The sequence below is a fragment of the Chelmon rostratus genome, chromosome 6 (assembly GCF_017976325.1).
Source record: "Chelmon rostratus isolate fCheRos1 chromosome 6, fCheRos1.pri, whole genome shotgun sequence".
Lineage (NCBI taxonomy): Eukaryota > Metazoa > Chordata > Actinopteri > Chaetodontiformes > Chaetodontidae > Chelmon > Chelmon rostratus.
In genome coordinates this window covers 125,341-143,847 of record NC_055663.1, presented here as the reverse complement: position 1 = coordinate 143,847, position 18,507 = coordinate 125,341, and the positions used below count along the sequence as shown (strand labels likewise).

At 42.8% G+C, this 18,507-nt stretch overlaps 1 protein-coding gene across 3 annotated transcripts; it reads left to right on the top strand.

The window, feature by feature from the left end:
- Window positions 1–230: 230 nt before the first annotated feature.
- On the top strand, window positions 231–17,782 carry bcl2l13 (BCL2 like 13). Of its 3 annotated transcripts, none has more exons than XM_041939020.1 (7): window positions 231–338; window positions 1,188–1,392; window positions 3,233–3,322; window positions 3,784–3,940; window positions 5,105–5,177; window positions 5,308–5,436; window positions 15,953–17,782. In XM_041939020.1, exons 2-7 carry the CDS (start codon window positions 1,251–1,253, stop codon window positions 16,982–16,984), a joined length of 1,623 nt encoding a protein of 540 aa, XP_041794954.1. In that variant the 5' UTR covers window positions 231–338; window positions 1,188–1,250; the 3' UTR covers window positions 16,985–17,782. The 3 variants fall into 3 exon arrangements, with proteins under 3 accessions (XP_041794954.1, XP_041794956.1, XP_041794955.1); XM_041939022.1 differs by lacking the exon at window positions 231–338 and adding an exon at window positions 882–1,018; XM_041939021.1 differs by lacking the exon at window positions 231–338 and adding an exon at window positions 923–1,031.
- The last annotated feature ends 725 nt before the right edge of the window (window positions 17,783–18,507 follow it).

The window sequence follows — 18,507 nt, the reverse complement described above, 5'->3', positions numbered from 1 at the left end:
TCTCAGGAAAGGCAACTTTAATTATGCTCTAAGCTTATAATGTTAATTTATGTAAAGTCACACTTAAACAGCTATTAAAAATACTCAACTGGAAAGTTAGCGTTTCGTTATCAAGGTTGAACACTTGTCCGGTGACTAATGAGAGTATTATTTTGAAGGTTGCGACAGGAACATTGGTGTTATATTGTCGCTAACTTGTGTAGCTTCCAACGCACACTGTGCTAGTGCTGCATGCCAGTGGTGGGCTGCCCTCCTCAGATACTGTTGCTGGGTACTGTGTCGCATATTTCTTTTCAACTTGTCGCCCGTCAGCACCTGGTTGCCTCTGGACAAGGACGGTAAGAAGTCGACGCCCTCAGGGTTACATTTCAATTCAAATTAAGTTTTGCGTTTCCGAAATAGCACCCAAAACGTATAATTAATGTTAAGCTAGCGATAGCTTGCATGTGTGCTGAGATGTTCTGGCAACGGCTCGTCTGACTAACGGTAAAACGGACTTTCCAGTGAAGCAGACATTCATGAAATATGTCAGGTAATCTTCTAACGAGCCATACGTCTGCTTATTAATTGAGTATGAGCGTATTACGTTATAGTCTTTGGGAGCCATGTTGTTATTTGGAAAAATGAACGATAGTAGAATCCAAATTACTATATTAGTTATAATAATTATGTTTGTACTTGACATTTTTCATTTTGGGAACTCCTCAAGTCAGCAAGAGGTTTTATTTTGACAGTGCAAGACGGAAATTGTGTTTTTTTTTAATTTGGCAAACTTGACATTGGTCTCAGTTTTGGTTCGCGTGGTATCATCTCATCGCTTGAGCGCGTTGTGAGCTGATAACCGTTTGTCAGTTCTTACAGAACAGTAGAGCACAGCAGTATTTACATTTCCATTAAACATTTACAGGCTCGAAAGAAGAACGTTTCACGCTCTTCCGTCCACCACGTGCGTTGTGTAAATTGGGGAAGTTGACATGTCCACCTGGCACAGTGCGCGTACGACTCTGTCCTGACATGCGTAAGATGACTGGGTGGGACATTTGTTTTATGTCATACACCTGACAGCCGTTTTACAGTTATGTGACTTGGATTCCCTCGTGTTTTGGCCAGTATTGACTGTAGTGCAGCAGTTATGATTTGTCAAAATAACACGTAGATTTTCCTCCTCTGGCTGTCATTTTCCTTAGGTGAGACGTCCAGCTTTGACTGTAAGAACTTATGTGCCTGAGAGTCTGACACAGGTCTGTTCAATGGCTACCTCAGGCTCCACCTCTTCTGCCTCCATCACTACCACTGTGCCTGAGGATTTCCATTATGAAACCAAGTACATTGTGCTCAACTACTTGGGAATGCTGCCTGCTAGTAGGTCACAGGTGCTGACCACAGCTCCAGGTGAGAAGGAAGACATTTCTGTCTGTTGATGTAGTTTTTAAACATAATCTGAGTGAAGTTATTGCTTCAGTCTGAAAGTGAAGTGCAGAAATGAGATGACCATATGTCCTGAAGGGAGACACTGCTCCTAGCTGAAGAGCAACCACTGTCAAGGACAAGGACCCTGTTTTAGTGCTTTCTGTTGTCTCCTCGTGCAGTGTGCGACGCATATGTTCGAGCAAACCTCACACTTGTGCATTTACACAGCACATAAATAGAGTTGTGTACACATGCATGCATGCTAGTAAAATACTCAGGGTACGTAGGCAGGTTGCCACCTGTTTACCGGCTCAGTTTGGCCCTCTCTGACTTTGGCATGGAAACACATTCAGAGACTGGTGTGCCCATTTAAACGTGACAGTTATGAATTGCTTGTAAATAAATAGATGTCATGTGAGACTCTGTATAAGCCCAGCTACGATCCATCCAATCTGGTTTCCAAAGTCGCTGAAGACTGGCCTGTCTTTACAGAGGCTTTTATAGCAGCTTTGTGCTATGGCCTCAGGCGTGCAGCATGCCTGTTTTTCATCTCGTTCCCTATACGTCTGGCATGCAAAAGCACGCACAGTTGAGTGTTTTTTGAGGCAGTTTTTGACCTATAGTTATGCATGTGTTACATTCGTAATTTCCTCAGTAGATGTTGTTAGAGAAATTATGTGTTAAACTAAATCCATAACTCTGACTTAGTGCAATGAAACCCTGGGCGCCGCATGTTTGTGGTGAAATAAATCTTTATTTGAAGAGAAACATCCTACTTGGGAAGTAAGACAGTTTTGCAGGAGGGCCATTTTAGGCCATGCATGTCTTTCCATCTGTCACAGGATATGAACAGAGCTGTCTGTAAAAGAAATGCTTTGGCGTTCTGAGCAATGAAAGCAGAAGGAGAGATGGTAAAAAAGGAGAGAGAGGAACTTCTCTGTATTTCCTGTCCCTTTTTCTTGTTGTGTGCATGCTTGGAATGGGCGGAGAAAGGCAGAGGAGTGGCTGATCCCTGCTTTCCGCTTGACCCGGTCCAATTTCTGACAGCCTGTCATGTGTAATCACCGTAGGATCACTCACACGCCAATGGGCCAAAGCAAAATAGTTGGCCAGCTAGCTGTCTGGCTCAATGCTGAAACAGCACCGAGCGCAGGAAAAACCAACACTGGTCCCTGGGGCGCTCGTGTTTGAGCTGCAGGGACACAGACAGAATAGAAAAGGGGTTGACTGAGTGTCCTCTTCCTTCCTGTTAAAACAACGTCAGTGTTTGACTGTCATGAAAAGGTTAATTGGAGATCTCATATCAGTCAGTTGTTAAATCAGTGAAGAATGATGTTTAAAGGTTGCAGGTTTAGACCTAATGGAGTCCACATTCCATCATAGTGGAAATAACCAATGTGTATGGGTGTATGAGCTTTACAAGCTAAACGGCTGCTTTCAGAAAGTGTTTTATGTGAATGTGAAAGCTCATGGTCACGGCAGCCTTTGAGTCAGTGTTGCCTGCTTCATTATGCCCTCAGCAGTGCAGACTGAATCTCGTAAATAATTAATTTTAGCGTGAGCTGTGCATTTGTGTATGCACGTCAGCAGCATCATGATAAGGACGAGTAAATGAATGTCTTGAAACATAAGGTGTTAATAATACTGTAGCTGCACCTCAGCCTTCAAACATTCTCCCCTGCAGGAAAGTTAGTGTTTATACATGTACAACTGGTTTGTAGGGAAAACTATGTGTATTTGGTGTCGTGCTACATGTGCAGACATGAGTCACAGCATTTGCGTTACTTCATATGTCATGTTTATCTCTTTTTATATCTTTCAGGAGATGCCCAGAATGAGAGAGAGAGGACCACAATGATAAAAAGGCAGATAGAGGAAGAGCTGAGACAACTGGAAGATGAAATCGCTGCCTGTAATTACACAAACACACACACACACAAACACACACACAAATATTTCCAGTGTTTATCCTTGGAAAAATTTTGGAATTACATATTAGGAGCAGTGTTCAAAGTGTTCAGGGCTCAAATCAAGGAGTCAAGTCTCCACAATGGTACAGATAAAACAACACGAGATTTTAGAGCAAATGCAGATACCACGCTTTAAAGCACAACACTCAAACAAATATATGAAAGGAAAATCCCAATAAAAGCCTTGCAGAGTAAAAATACCTTCTATTTGTCTGGATTTTGTGAGTTATCACCAGTGTGTCTGTATGTGCGGTAGAATTTATACTGCCTTCAGAGGATATGTAGTGATTTTCTTGCCGTTTGTCAGTGTTATTACCTTACCTTGTTGTCTCTGGCCATGCAAATACTTCCTAAAAACAAACTGCACTGCCTGTTTGAGATACCACCCGTCCTGTGTTTGCAGCCTTTTCCACTACAGGCTTCGACCGGCACACGTCGCTGGTGTTTAATCCGGCCAACCCAGACGCCTCTATTGAAGACTGCCTTGCTGCAGTGGGAGACCGGGTGGCCAGAGAGCTGGACGCACACCTGACAGCAGCCGTACACACTCTCCTCGCAGGGTCAGTTTGCAGCAGACACATTTGTTTGACAGTAATGATGCTAAATCACCATCACTGTTTTGAGATCATCACTGCTTATAAAAGGTTAATACAAAACATATTTCACACAGAAACAGAATTGTGGGGGCCACTGCAGCAACTATACTATTCAGTACTGACTGCTGTTTTGCATCACATTCATACAGTGTGAGGAAAAATGTGTGTGCCCACAGCGTGACAGTCACAGTCACAATCTCAGAGGAACGACAAAGGCAATATTGATACACTGCTGCTTACTTCACTTTCTCTTGCGTGAACTCTTGAACTTAAAACGAGGGAAAAAGGCTATGTTGCATGAGAATGATCGAAAGTTTTGCGCTTAACTCTGAATGTATTAAGGCTGGAAGAAGTGTAAATAAAGTGATATGAAAAAATGGAAGAAGAAAATCTAAAAACCCAACTCAAATATTACTTAAATCAAGTCGGATTGTGCAGGGTATACACACACATTGATTCATGTGGGTGCCCATCCACAAATCCCATGAATCCACGTCCTAGCCCTCCCTAATCAGCACTATCATGTGTATGCAGTTTTAGCTCGAATTGATTGACCTAATGCAGATTATGTCACACACACATTATACACACACATTCACCTCTACTTTTCTAAACCAGTCAACTTTGAAAATCCAGGAGTCATTGGAGAGAGTAGAAAGCAGCTTTTGGATGTGCTCCTTCTGTATGTGCAAAAACCATTTGAAGCCTCGCTGACATCCATGTGTTACAAGACAAATACATTTACAGGATAAAGCATGTAACATAAGTGAATTTCAGGTGTGTGAATCTGACCCAGGAGGAAGGTGTAGCTTCACAAGTCATCACTGGGGTCAGTTAGAGAACTTAGATCTGACTCCATGAAAACAGATAATAACAGAACATCATGGATATGCAGTCAGCCCCCATCTGACCGCACTGAAAGTTCAACATGTCAGCAGTTACAATCAGAGGTCAGTTAAAAGGTCAATCCAGTGTTTTAGAAGCTTTTGGCAGGTGAACAAAAACATTTATGTGGATTAGTGGGTATGATGTGTAATTTTTGGATTCTGGGCACATTTACTATCTCCTGAAGAGTTATTATGTAGACTTTGTCTTTAATACCAGTGATGTTATCTATGTCTGTTTCAGGCCTCTGGATTACCAGAGATTCAGAGACATAACACTGGATCTCTCAACTCACACGCAAGGAGGCTGGAACAAGGTGACTTTTATTTGTTCTCTATATCCCGATTAACAGAAAAACAACATACAAAAGATGCAACATCTCTGTTCCCCTTCTTTGCTTTCATTCTTCCCTTCTTTTTAACTTCTACTCGTCCTCTCTCTCCCAGGTGTTAGTACCTTTGGTGCTGCTTCAGGCTTTACAAAGCGAGGGTCAGTCACTGACAACTCTGTTGCATCTGGGCGTACGCTTCCTAGAGGAGGATGAAGCTGGCTACATCGTCCAGCAGGGGGGATGGGTGAGTTTTTATTATGCATGCGGTGCAGGAAATCCACAGATTTCCTAATTACTCTTAGTTACCAGCAACTACTTTGTGCTTCTTAGTTGTTAAATATTATGGAGAGGTGGCACGGATGGAACAGGATGTTGTGCAAAGTGAACAGAACAAAATGCTTCCACCATTCTCAGAATAGATGCACAGAACTCAAAATAGCCAAATGAGGGCGTCAGTGAGCTTCTTGTACAGATGTGTCAGAGCCCAGAGTCCCTGTTCCTGATCCCCTCAACAACCACATTACCATACACCAGATTAAAATATACATCATACTGTACTGTGTACGTATGACAATAACCCCTCAACAAATAATCTTCATAAATAACCTGCAAGTGTTTAAGTGTTTCACTGCTATAGATTTTTTGTAGTATAATAATTTCATTTAAAACCAAACCAGCAGCCTCTGTCCCCTGTCACTCAGCAGTCGATGCTTCATGTAATCTACTTTGTGGCCATTTGCATCTTTTAACATCCTTCTGTTGACAACATTCAGTCATAGTTTAGACCAAAAACCTGATAGTGTAGAAGATGTAGCTTTGTCTTATGGGGAAAATGATTTATTTTCATATTTAACATATAACAACACATTTTATTCAGACATGAACTCTACTCATGTGAACTTTGCTGACAGAATCCTTAGAGCTACTGTTCAGCTGTGCAAGTTGGGACTGACTGTTCTCAGGTGAGAACACTGTGATCCAGTGCGGTGTTTACTCACACAAATGTAGGGATAGCAGGAATATATCTCGCCCTGTCAGCCAAATGATTTATGGCCGCTTTCCTCACACTTTTCCTGTTAACTTATTATCATAGTTGCAACTTTCGCAACTGCAACTTTTCTCATCTTTTGGCTTTCGTCTTCCAGTGTTTGATTAAGTAGAACACTGCGTCACGGATGAATGAGGTCATCCGACGAAGGGTCACATGACTTGTTAGCAGCCGCTCTGGTCGCCATTACCTCATTGTCGTGATGCTCTGTCTGGTTTTGTGAATGTAACGTGAACGGAATGCTGGCTCCAAACAAAGATGCATTTTTGCACTTTGTTATGTCACAGGGGATGAGCAGATGAATGGCAGGGACAGGATCAGCAATGGAGGGGTGAAGAGAGAGGAGGAGACAGAGAGCTTGCATGAAGAGACTGGCGATAGGAAGGGAGGGAATAAAGAGGAGGGAGGGGTGAGAGATGAGGGAGAAAAGGGAGGAGGGGGTGAGCATGGTGATCCAATGAGGAGCAAAGTGAAATCTCCATTAGTTTGACAGCTGCCTGCATGCACACTAGCTTCAGCTGGCTTCCCACATCCACCCCATCTCTACGCCTTGAGTTTTGTCTGTTAAAGTGAAACCAGGACTTCACTCTGAGGTAGGATGTTCTCCCTGTGATGCTGAGGAGTCTACAGAGCGAGCTCATTGGTCTTGATGTGTGTGAACGAGTGTATGACTGTGCAGCAGTGACAAACTCTCAGCTTTGGAATACTTGGATATTTCGAGTTCTTGTTATTATTAAGTGGTTGCATGTAAACATATGGATGGATTTTTGATATAGCACAGTAATCTCATTCCATGAAATGTGAACTCACAAAGCAAGAAAATGGAAAGATGCTCATTGCTACTAAATGAGTAACATCAAGTTAGAGAAGCTAGAGAGCAGAAACAAGCTTTCTTTATCATATTTATCTCAGTTATTTATTAATGGTTGTAACGACACAGCAGAAATCTTAAATGCACGGATTAGTGCTGGTGTCTTCTCCTCTTCCAGGACATTGGTGTGACTGTAGTGTTAGTGAGGCACCATGTTTGGGTGCCTCTCACAATGCCGTTATTAGTTACATCAGAATACAATACGGATTATTATGACCCTAATGTGGTGTACACTTCATTTGGCAGGAACAAAACCAGCAGCCCTCAGACAGCGCACAGCCAGGGATGGGTAGGTGGAGGACATGATGGGGGAGGGACACGGGGACATGGTGGAAAAAATTGTTTAATGAAGGAGATGGGCTACAAAACTGGGGAGTTGAATTGATGCTGAAAAGCCTCGGTTGTAGTTGAGTTCCTGTACACCAACCGGCCTGTCTGGCTTGTCTCTAGTACTTTGTTCACAGCCTGTCTCCTGTCTGTCAGTCTGAATGCTTGTGTGCTGTTGTCGGTCTAACAATCATCCCTCAGAGTCTGACAGTGAAAACTGCTGCATGAACTGAGTGTGCACAGCAGCCATTTCATATTACAGTCCTTGTGATGTAAAGTGACTCCTGAGGTTGAAAAGTGGCACACTGACCTCTTAGCAAAGAGTCGACAAAGACGGAGGTTATTTTACTGCAGCATATTTGGCAGTGAGTTGATAGTCAAAGCAGCATATCATCAAAGGTAATAAAGCAGCTTCTACAGACTCCCAGTTTTGCAAAAGCAATAGCTGCTGCTGCCGCTTAGAAACAGTGATGTTACCTCGATGGTATTGTAAGGACAAGGTGCTGCAAAGGTTCCAGCCTGGACCCTGTCAGGGCACATCACGCTACACCCTGCACAGCAGAACAGTGCTTCCCTGTGTTATGTAAGCACGCTCTCACCAGCGACAGGGTGAAATGTGTGCATCACTGTGCCGCTGCATCGGCACAAAGCTGGACTAGAGTAAAGTGTCTGTGCAGGCCGAGGAAGCCCCAGAAATAACTCTCATAATCTTCCAACAACATCATCACCGAAGGCTTGACTGGCCCACTTGTAGCTTACTAAAAACTTGCTACAGCAGCAGCACACGGGCTGACTGCCAAGATTTAAACAGGGCATCCGTCCATCTCTCTGGCCTGTTTATCCATCAGTGTCACTGCTGCCACAACACTGTTCATGATGACTGGCCAAAAACCAATAGTCACTGATGCAAATTGTGTAGCTGCGCATCAAGAGCAGGCTAGTTTTAAAAGGAGTTTGTGCAAGGTTCTCCCAAATTGTCAGATTCCATAAACACGTTTAGTCCTCAACTTGTCTGGGCTTCTGTGGGAAACTTAATATACTAGGAATGTATTGGCTTTTCCATTATTGAGTCAAATTGTATTGTTGGGGGAGGAGAACTTAATAAATAGTTTGTTTGTATCACTATTATTTGTGAATGAAACAGTGAGATTGGTTGGCAGTGTTCTTCCATAACATGGTTGTATTGTTTTGATGGAGACGTGTGCAGCAGATATTCCAGTCAAGTATTGAAAACATGAAGATGGATTTATCTGTGTTAGTGTTGATGGTAATTCTTCCTTCGATGACATATGTCATTTGCATGGACCTCTGGCCCGAGGCCTGCATAGCCACTCTTGGTGTTTATAAGTTTAACTGAGATCTATTTATTAGGAAATTTAAGGTACAATTAGATCATTGATTTCACTTAACTTGACCAGCTGCTGTGTGACCTCTTGCAGTGCTTGTCCATTGGAACAGTGATGACATAATCCTCATAAATGTCAGGACTTTCACTGCATTGGATCATATTGATCAAAAAAATGTCCCAGCTGTGCATTATATTGATTAGGAAGAAAAGTGTTTCCTGTTTTGTGCTCTTGTGGGTTTGACATATTGTTGTAATGCAGCAGCTTTCTTCTCCCAAAATCTCAGTAGAGTTTCGGGTGTTTTTAAGGGTCTTTTGGACAGTGGCTATGTTACTCATCCAATGCCAGATTCTGTGTTTAATATCAGAGCAGTGTAATGTTGTGTGAGAGGGAGGCGGCAGTGCAGTGACAGGTAGGCTGCACACCCTTGGCTCTGGAACAGGAATGTGTCCTTGTTTTACAGTTATATAGTTTGTGTTTGTCTTGGGGCGAGGGTGGGGAACTGCAGAACACACCACCTTACGACCGAACTCTTAGAGCTCAGCGTGTTTCCCAGCTTCAGCAGTGCTGGAGGACAACAACGCAGAGCACTGAAGAAAGCACAAATATAGACCAGATTCACAGTGGATTTTCTGCTCAGGTGCATGTGTTTTACTCTTTGTTCGATAATTCAGGTTTGAAGGTTATTTGTAAGAATAGTACATTCATATTTTGCTTCCGTGCACAGAACTTTTACTATTATTCATTGTGGCTCTAGCTGTGGACTTCACCTGGTTTGGTAGTGAGTTTGTCCTGCATAATTCTCATACTTTAAGCTGTTTTGTATATTTTGACATTTACCACCAAACTGCATAAAAAGTTATAAAAGAGAAGGTTCATAGTTGGTCTCATGCTGTACAGTGCAGCTAAGGCTGGGACACTCAGTTCTTGTGTGCATAGTTTTCACTCAGTCCAAGTTCCTTTTGAGGTTTCATTTCAGTTTGGATATAAGATCAGTGAGGATGTTGTAGCAGTAGAAACTTGAAACCACAAATGCAGGAGAGGGATTGATTGTCATTGCTCTTGAATATCAGCAGCCTTTTGCTGTGGAATGTATTCCCCATGGCACCCCTGCCCTGCTCTGTCCAGCTGATGGGGAGGATGGTGAGGGTTTGGTGAAACACTAGCTCTCCCACATGCAAATCAGCTTATAGAGAAAGCGAATGTTGGATAACGACGGGATGCGGTTAGATTTAATCTCTTTCCTGCCTCCCAGGATGCAGCTGCCATGTGAGTGTCCTTGTAAGGAGAATAACCTTCACAGCTTGACCATGTCATTAAAAATCAGATTTATGAAGGTCAGTAAATGGTTTACGTACTAAATGCTTCCTCAGAAGTTCAGTTGTGTGTTGACCAGATGCAAATTGGCGGTCAGTGGACACTCTGAATACCATAATGACACATTTTCATGTTTTCAAATGAGACGGTGTTGCCTTAGGAGGAAGTCTCTGCTGTCAGAACCTGTGTGTCTGCTGTACACACACGCACGCACGCACGCACTCCCTGTCTGTTTGAATCTCGTCCGTTCAGGTCACACCTATGTGACATGCAGAGAAGACTGCTCATGACAGATCCACATTGAAGTTCAACCCAGTCTAGCTCGGTCTATTATCTGTAAAACCAGATCAGTTGTTTCCGGTACACCCAGCCCACTCTTAGCATTTTCTGTCACGTGCTAGATGTACATGCTCAGACAGATAGGAATGTCTTGGCTATGCTAACGAGAGGCTCTGTGGATAGCAATGTTTGTCTGGTGGTCGTTCCACCACATATATTCATGATCCCCAGAGGATGAGGCCACCAGACTTTGATGATCCCATGACTGTTCCTCTAGCACCACCATGCCACCATGAGGTTCACCTTTTGTGCTTTTGAGTGAAATGTCTCAAGAAATATCAGATGTGTTGCTGTTAAATTTGATTGCACATTTACGTTCCCCTCAGGATGAACTGTATCAACTGTGACGAAGAGCGCACGTTCAGCACGAACATCCAGCTGGCCGCGCTGAACGTACGCTCCCTTTTAAATAAAACTTTTATCATAAACGACCTGATTTTAGATAACAAGTTAGACAGCATTCTTTTAACAGAGACATGGCTTGGCACTGACGCACCAGTTGTTCTCACCGAGGCTTGCCCACCAAATTTTAATTTTTTATTTTCGACCAGGAGTGGTAAAAGAGGGGGTGGAACTGCCTCTATCACTAAAAACATTTTGAACTCAATTGAAGTCTCTTTTAACAGTTACACATCGTTTGAGCATCATGCCTTTGTTTTTAGCAGTCCTCCTATTCTTTGTATCACAGTTTACAGACCACCCCACCACCATCATCCTACCTCTTTTATCAGTGAATTTTCTGAACTATTATCAATCATACACACCAACTATAACAAAATTCTAATAACTGGTGATTTTAACCTACATGTCGATAATAGCTCTGACGTAATGTCCAATGACTTTTTAAATCTTTTAAGTTGCATGGATTTTAAACAGCACGTCACACAGCCGACTCACAACAGAGGACACACCCTGGACCTGGTCATAACCTATGGCCTGTCCACTGGTGTGTCCTCTGTCGTTGACCTGGCTGTGTCTGACCACTACTGTGTGTATTTTAACATCACCAGTTTTAACCACCAGGAGGCCCCAGTGAGAAAGGTGAGGAAACGCTGCGTTACTTCTGAAGTGGCTGCAAATTTTATGGAGATTTTAAAGAGCACTCCTGCAGAAATTTTACCTGCTTCTTGTGATTTTATTGTTGTCAATTGTAACAGCAAACTGAAAATAACACTGGACTCTGTCGCACTGTCCACTTTTAACCAAAACCATAAAAACAAAACCTACACCACCGTGGAGAAATAACGACGAAATCAGAAAACTCAAAAGAAATTGCAGGAGTGCAGAGAGGAGGTGGAGAAAAAGCAAACTGACAATTCACTATGAAATATTACGTGAACAGCTGAAAATCTACAATAACACAGTCAAACTGGCACGAATCTCTCATTTTTCAAGACTCATCACAGACCATAAAAACAACACCAAATTCCTGTTCTCCACCATCGATCGTTTAACTAATAGCAATTTTAAAAAACCCTCCAAACCCCCATCAGATGCCCTCTGTGAGGACTTTGCAGACCACTTCAGAAATAAAATCGATAATATCAGATCCAGTCTTTCACCCCAACAGAATTTATTTTTTAACACACCTGTACCATTACTTTTACCTGAGGAAACACTGGAGAGTTTTGCCCTGGTGGACGCAAGGACACTTGGTCGAGCTTTCTCCCAAGTAAACCCAACAACCTGCCTTTTAGACCCAATTCCCACATCACTTTTAAAAACCTTTTATGGCTTCTTTGAGGAACAGATTTTAAATATTGTAAATTACTCTCTTCAGACAGGTGTCTTCCCCGCCGCCTTTAAAACATCAGTGGTGAAGCCCCTTCTGAAGAAGAGTAAACTAGACCCCAACATTTTTAATAACTACAGACCTGTGTCCAACTTACCATTTTTAAGTAAAATATTAGAAAAGCTGGTTTTTAATCAATTAAATGATTTTTTTTTAAATAGTATCAATATTTTGGAGAAATACCAATCTGGCTTTAGGATGAACCACAGTACAGAGATGGCCCTTTTAAAGATTTTAAATTCACATAAACTCACAGTCTTGGTACTACTGGATCTAAGTGCTGCCTTTGATACAGTAGATCACCACATTTTATTAAACAGACTGAGATACCTAGTCGGCCTCTCTGGTACTGTTTTTAGCTGGTTCAGCTCCTATCTCACAGATCGATATTTCCGGGTAAGTTTGGATACATGTTCCTCCAGAACACATAAAACAAGTTGTGGGGTGCCCCAAGGGTCAATTTTAGGTCCAATTCTTTTTAATGTATATATGCTTCCCCTTGGGGACGTCATCAGGAGACACGGCATCAGCTTCCACAGTTATGCAGATGATACACAGCTGTACATTTCCGTGTCTCCTGAAGACACAGGGCCAATTGATGCTCTTTTTAACTGTATTTTAGATATAAATTCATGGATGGCAGAGAATTTCCTTCAGCTCAACCAGGACAAAACAGAGGTCTTAGTCACTGGTCCTCAAGGCAAGAGAGAGAAACTTTTACCAAAACTACAAGATTTTAAACCAACACAATGTGTAAAGAACCTGGGCGTCATTTTTGACTCTGAGCTGAATTTTATTCCACATATTAAAAATGTAACAAAAAAAGGTTTTTATCATCTTAAGAATATAGCCAGAGTCCGCCCATTTCTCTCTCAAGCTAACACGGAGGTGCTGATGCATGCCTTTATCTCCTGTCGTTTAGACTACTGCAATGCCCTGCTCTCTGGCCTCCCCAAAAAGACCATTTCTAACCTGCAACTATTACAGAACTCAGCCGCACGCGTGCTGACGAAGACCAGAGGGCGGGCTCACATTACACCGATTTTAAAATCGCTGCATTGGCTCCCTGTGTGTTTCAGGATCGATTTTAAGGTTCTTTTATTAGTTTTTAAATGTCTTAATGGTCTTGGGCCCACTTATTTATCTGACATGCTTTTATCATATCAACCCTCTCGGGTCCTGAGGTCCTCCGGCATTGGACTTTTATTTATTCCTAGAGTTAATACAAAAACCCACGGGGAGGCTGCATTCAGCCATTACGGCCCTCGACTATGGAATAGCCTGCTGGAGAGCATCAGGACTGCAGAGACTGTTGATGTTTTTAAAAGGAGGCTCAAGACTCACCTTTTTGGTTTGGCCTTTAACTGATCTCTTTTAAACTTTGAATTCTTCTATTATGCTATTTTTACTTCTTATATTTCTTATGACTTGTTCTTAGTTATGCACTTTATCAGTATTACATCCTAAAATCTTATTACTTTTATTTATTACTTACTATTTATTAGTTATTTATTTGTCTATTTTTCCTCTACATTTTTAACTTTCTTAAAGCTTCTAATTTTTGTGCATTATACCTGCTTTTATCTTTAATTTATTTGGTTATTTATCTATTTATTTATTTTTTCTTTAGTCTTTTAATTTCTTTCTTTAATTTCTACATGTTTCCTCATGTGGGGGCCTCCACACTGGGGTGTATGCCCGGTCTGCCCACGGGGGCCGTTGCTTGGAGGCCGCCTGGGCCAGAGGGACTTGGGTGGCTCTGCATTAAGTGCGGAGTCTGCCCCTGTCCATCGGCGTCTGGGTGGTCTCTGTGGCGGCGCTCCCGGTGGCCGCAGGCTGTGGCGCTTCCCAGTGTGGATGGCTCCCATAGGTGTTTCCTCACATGGTTCCTCAGTGCCCTGCCATGTCTCAGCACTGTGTGTGTATGTGTGTGTATATGTGTGTGTGTGTTTTGTGAGTGTTTGTGTGAGCGCATGTGTGTATATCTGGAAGTGGGATATTGTCTGTCATATTATGCTTTTATTCTTTCTGTTGTTGTATTCTTTTATCTTGTGAAGCACTTTGTGTTGCATTTTAAATGGATGAAAAGTGCTATATAAATAAAGTTTGATTTGATTTGATTATCAAATACCTGCTGAATGAATGACATTCCCATCAACATCAGCTGTATTTTGTCTTATGTGCCAATTAGCAAATGTTAGCATGCTAAAATGCTAAACATCAACCTGTCGGTGTGTTAGCATGCTGTAGTTAGCATTTAGCTCAAAGCACTGCTGGGCCTAAGTACAGCCTCACAAACGGCTAGTATGGCCTTAGACTTAATTGTTTTTTTATATAGCATGACTTGTGATTAAAGAGGAGATGCTAATGTGCACCAGTCCAAAGTTAAGGCCTGTTCAAACCTGGACTCACGGGGCTGCTGGGTGGGTCGACAGTGAGCATGTCAGGATGCATCTTGCCCTTTTGTGCTCATTGTGAACATTGTGGCCTATTTGTGAGCCACATACTGTAGATTCTGCATCACATCACTGCATGCCCAGCAGATGGAATGATATGGCTGGTAGGGTCACTCTCTCATGCTACAATATCTATTGTTCCCCGCAGCTGATGTGAAAAACTAGCTTTGGGAAAAAGTTCTAATGTTTTGAGGTCAAATTTAGATCAGACTCTACTCTTTGATTTATTTCAGCATATTTTGCTTCAGCAAGTCGACCTTTGTGTTAGTCACTCATACCCACATGCTCATGTGATATTATCCATTACATAACAGGAGAGCTTTGCAGATGGCTCCTGAATTATTGTTAGTAGCTAAATACCACTAGGTGGCACACAAGGCTAAATTAAGGTGTAAAGCAGTGCAGCAATATAATGCAGACTGTCAGTTTAAGAGTGAAGATTTTCATTTTCACTCAGTGTTTTGCAGCAGTGTCCTGATCTAAACTTGGACCCAATCTAAATTTAATCTCTCAACTACAGGATCCCGCAAAATATATTGACCTGTGTGACTGAATGTTTGCTTCAGTTTCTCTGCTTTGTATGTCACATGGAGATTATTGTTGATTTTCTTCGTGAGTGAAATAATCCCCCATCATATTGCACCCATGAGGAAACGCATTTTCAACCCTGGTTCCAAAAAAAAATTAAGCAGATTATGATCACTAGCTAATCCTTTTTGACATATACTCAATTGAAAACAGTACAACATCATTGATTTTTGTAAACATCTGCTTCTTCTGAGTTTGATGCAGCAACATGTTTCAAACGAGTCGGGACAGGAGCAACCAAAGACTGGTAAAGTTGTGGAATGCTCCAAAAACACCTGTTTGGAACATTCCACAGGTAAATGGGTTCATTGGTAACAGGTGATAGTATCATGATTGGGTATGAACGGGGCATCCTGGAAAGGCTCAGTCGTTCACAAGCCAGGATGGAGCGAGGTTCACCACTTTGTGGACAGATGATTGGATAAAGAAGATTACTACATGGGCTCAGGAACACTTCATAAAGCCTTTGTCAGTCAACACAGTTTGTTTGCAAGTGATTGTTTTCTATTTTTAATTGTGTTTTACACAGTGTCCCAACTTTGTTGGAATTAGGGTTGTATAAAATAATGAATTTTTCATTTATTACTCAGAATTGTTCAATATCACCTCAGACTTGTTTACTCACCTGGTTTACAGGATATAGAATGCTGATGCCATCTCTGTCTGTCTTCCACAGAGTGAAGTATTCAGACTTGAATCAGAGGAGGAACGCGGTGTGACCATTGCTGAAGACAGCAACGACATTTACATCCTTTCAGGGGAGCAGCATCCTGACCAGCTCAGCCCCCCCTCCTCGTTGCTCTGCACTGGAGACAACAGCAGTGAGCAGAGCTCTTGGCAGACAGAAAGCTTACCCGTGTCTCTGGCTGGCCACGAGTCTTGGGCACAAGTTGGTGTGATGGACCCTGAAGACGTGAAGAGTCTGGACAGCAATGAGGGTGTGGCTCTGGCCGAGGAGCGCAGCGAGAACAACTCCTCAAACTCAGACATTGTCCACGTTGAACGCGAGGAAGCTGAGCTGCTCGAGGAAGGCGGTGAAGTCGGAGCGATAGAAGAAAGCATGATGAGTGTTTTAGGCACAGAGAGCGAGCTGGCTGAGCTCAGGGAAGAATTTAGGGACCAGACTCCACCTGTTCCAGTGTCAGCTGAGGCAGGCTCCACAGCCTCCCTGCTTTCATTAGAGGAACCAGTCGTTATAGAGACGCCTACAGTCTTGTCGGCAGAGCCTTCCCTCATCTCCTCAGAACCTGAGCTGCTTCCCCCGGGCCTAGAAGCTGATGCACACCCTCCCTCTGAGCCAGAACCTCCAGCACCTTTATTTGTTCCTGCAGTAGAACCAGAGCCTGAGCCAGAACCGGCTGCCACCCCTGCCCCAGTGCCTGCTGAGGTGGTACCCCCATCTCTGGCCAAGGAAGCCCCTGCAGCACCAGCAGAGCCTGAAGCCACCTCAGAACCAGCTCCTGAACCAGAGCAGGAGCCGGAGCCTGTCGCAGTGCCTCCCCAGCCAGAACCCGAGACTGTGGCAGAGCCGGAGGCCCCGCTGTTTGCACCCCCTGCCCCGGAGGCCCCTGTAGAAGCGCCAGCTGAGGAGCCCCTGGTGCAGCAGGAGCCAGCATCGGAGCTCCCAGTGCTGCTATATGGAGGTGCTGCACTGGTGGTCCTTGCTGCTGTGATGGCATACGGTGCCATAAGCTACAGGAGGAAGTAGACAGTATCTCTGGCAGGGAAGGAGAATAAAAAGTACAAGCTGTTATGGTAGAAAGAATTGTATTAGTACACAGGGACAGGGACTTGCCTTACAAATTGTTTTGGATTTATCAAACGAGGCTGCATTTTTTTAAAAATCTGCTATGTTTTTGGAGGCTACAAATCTGTGACAACGCCCCCCAGCAAACAAAAATCTCACGCCATCCACAACCTTACAGCTGGGAGTCCTGGCTGCTTCATCACACCAGGTGCAAACACAGAAAGGGGAAATGTTGTGATGTTTTCCTTCTCTTTTAGTCCTTCTGGGCAGTTTTGTGTTAAAGTTCTTAAGACTCCAGCCCTGCATCTCTTATATTGGAAAGTCTGTGGACTTTTAACCCTCCTCTGCTAGTTTTTGTTTCTTTTGTGTCTGTGGCTCACCGTTAGGATTGTTTTGTGCCGTTTGCGTCAGTATGCTTGCATGGAAAAAATCACTGACAACACTCCCTTAGTAAATCTCAAAGCCCACATTTACTGTTGCTGTGTGACTAAAAGTATTCTAGCGCTCTTTTTTGCATTTTTTTTCCCCCTCTGTGATGAGTCAGTCCGATACTTTCTCTGATAAACAAACCAAATGTGTTATCTGTAAGTGAAACCAATAATTTGATTTTTATGTCAGTGTGAAACTACTGCTGACACAGAACAGGCATATTTGGTTGATGTTCCATCTTTCTGTATTGCACAAGAGATTTGTATCACTTCACATGCAGCGTGTGTGTGTTTTCGTGTATTGAAACATTAAAGATTTTGCCCAAGAATGGATGAAAGTATTTAAATGTGTCCTAAGGTACTGTACTGCTGCTGCATTTGTAGAAATGATACATCAAGTGTGCCGATATACTTCCCAGGTCCGGAGTTGTTCTGTTGCCATCATCAGTATGCAAATCTGAATATACTGTGAAGCTCCAAAAACTGTTAAATACATCAAGTAACGGGGTGTTAATCTTGCTGAAATGGATTTTCCTGCTTTATTCATTCAGTACAGGGTGGCATACTCCAAATGTCAGTCATGGCTTATGTTTACCCTGCCAAAGTGAGCGGTATTACTCCAGATTTGCAGAGTAGCAGGACTGTGACTGCAGCACATCACTTTAGTCATCCCTTTAATGGAAATGGATTTAATGATTGAGTTTACTGGATGGACAACCTCACTTCCCTGGTCAAAAACCACCTTTTTCTCTGTAGTCTTTTGTCCTCTCTTTTTTTCTGCCAGTCCTCAGTATTTTGCCCCATACAAGTTTTTATTACTGCTCCGCCACAATCATGTACCTGACTCATACCACACTTTCAGTGATGATCACGACTGTCCCTGTGACTCCCCTCCCTGAGTAGAATATAAGTTAGTAGGCCACAAAGTTCTCTGGAGACAATCAAAACAGACACATGCATAAAGAATGCTGTTACAAAGATTTGGTTTTGAAGTAACAAATTTCACACACTCAGCCTCTTGTGCTGCTATGACATCACATTTTTGCATGAAAACAT

Excerpts from the sequence above, each read along its gene's own strand:
- bcl2l13 (XM_041939020.1), top strand. The coding sequence starts at position 1,251 with ATGGCTACCTCAGGCTCCACCTCTTCTGCCTCCATCACTACCACTGTG. Across the intron at positions 1,393-3,232 it reads GGTGCTGACCACAGCTCCAG|GAGATGCCCAGAATGAGAGA; the intron begins GTGAGAAGGAAG and ends TATATCTTTCAG. Across the intron at positions 3,941-5,104 it reads GTACACACTCTCCTCGCAGG|GCCTCTGGATTACCAGAGAT; the intron begins GTCAGTTTGCAG and ends TGTCTGTTTCAG.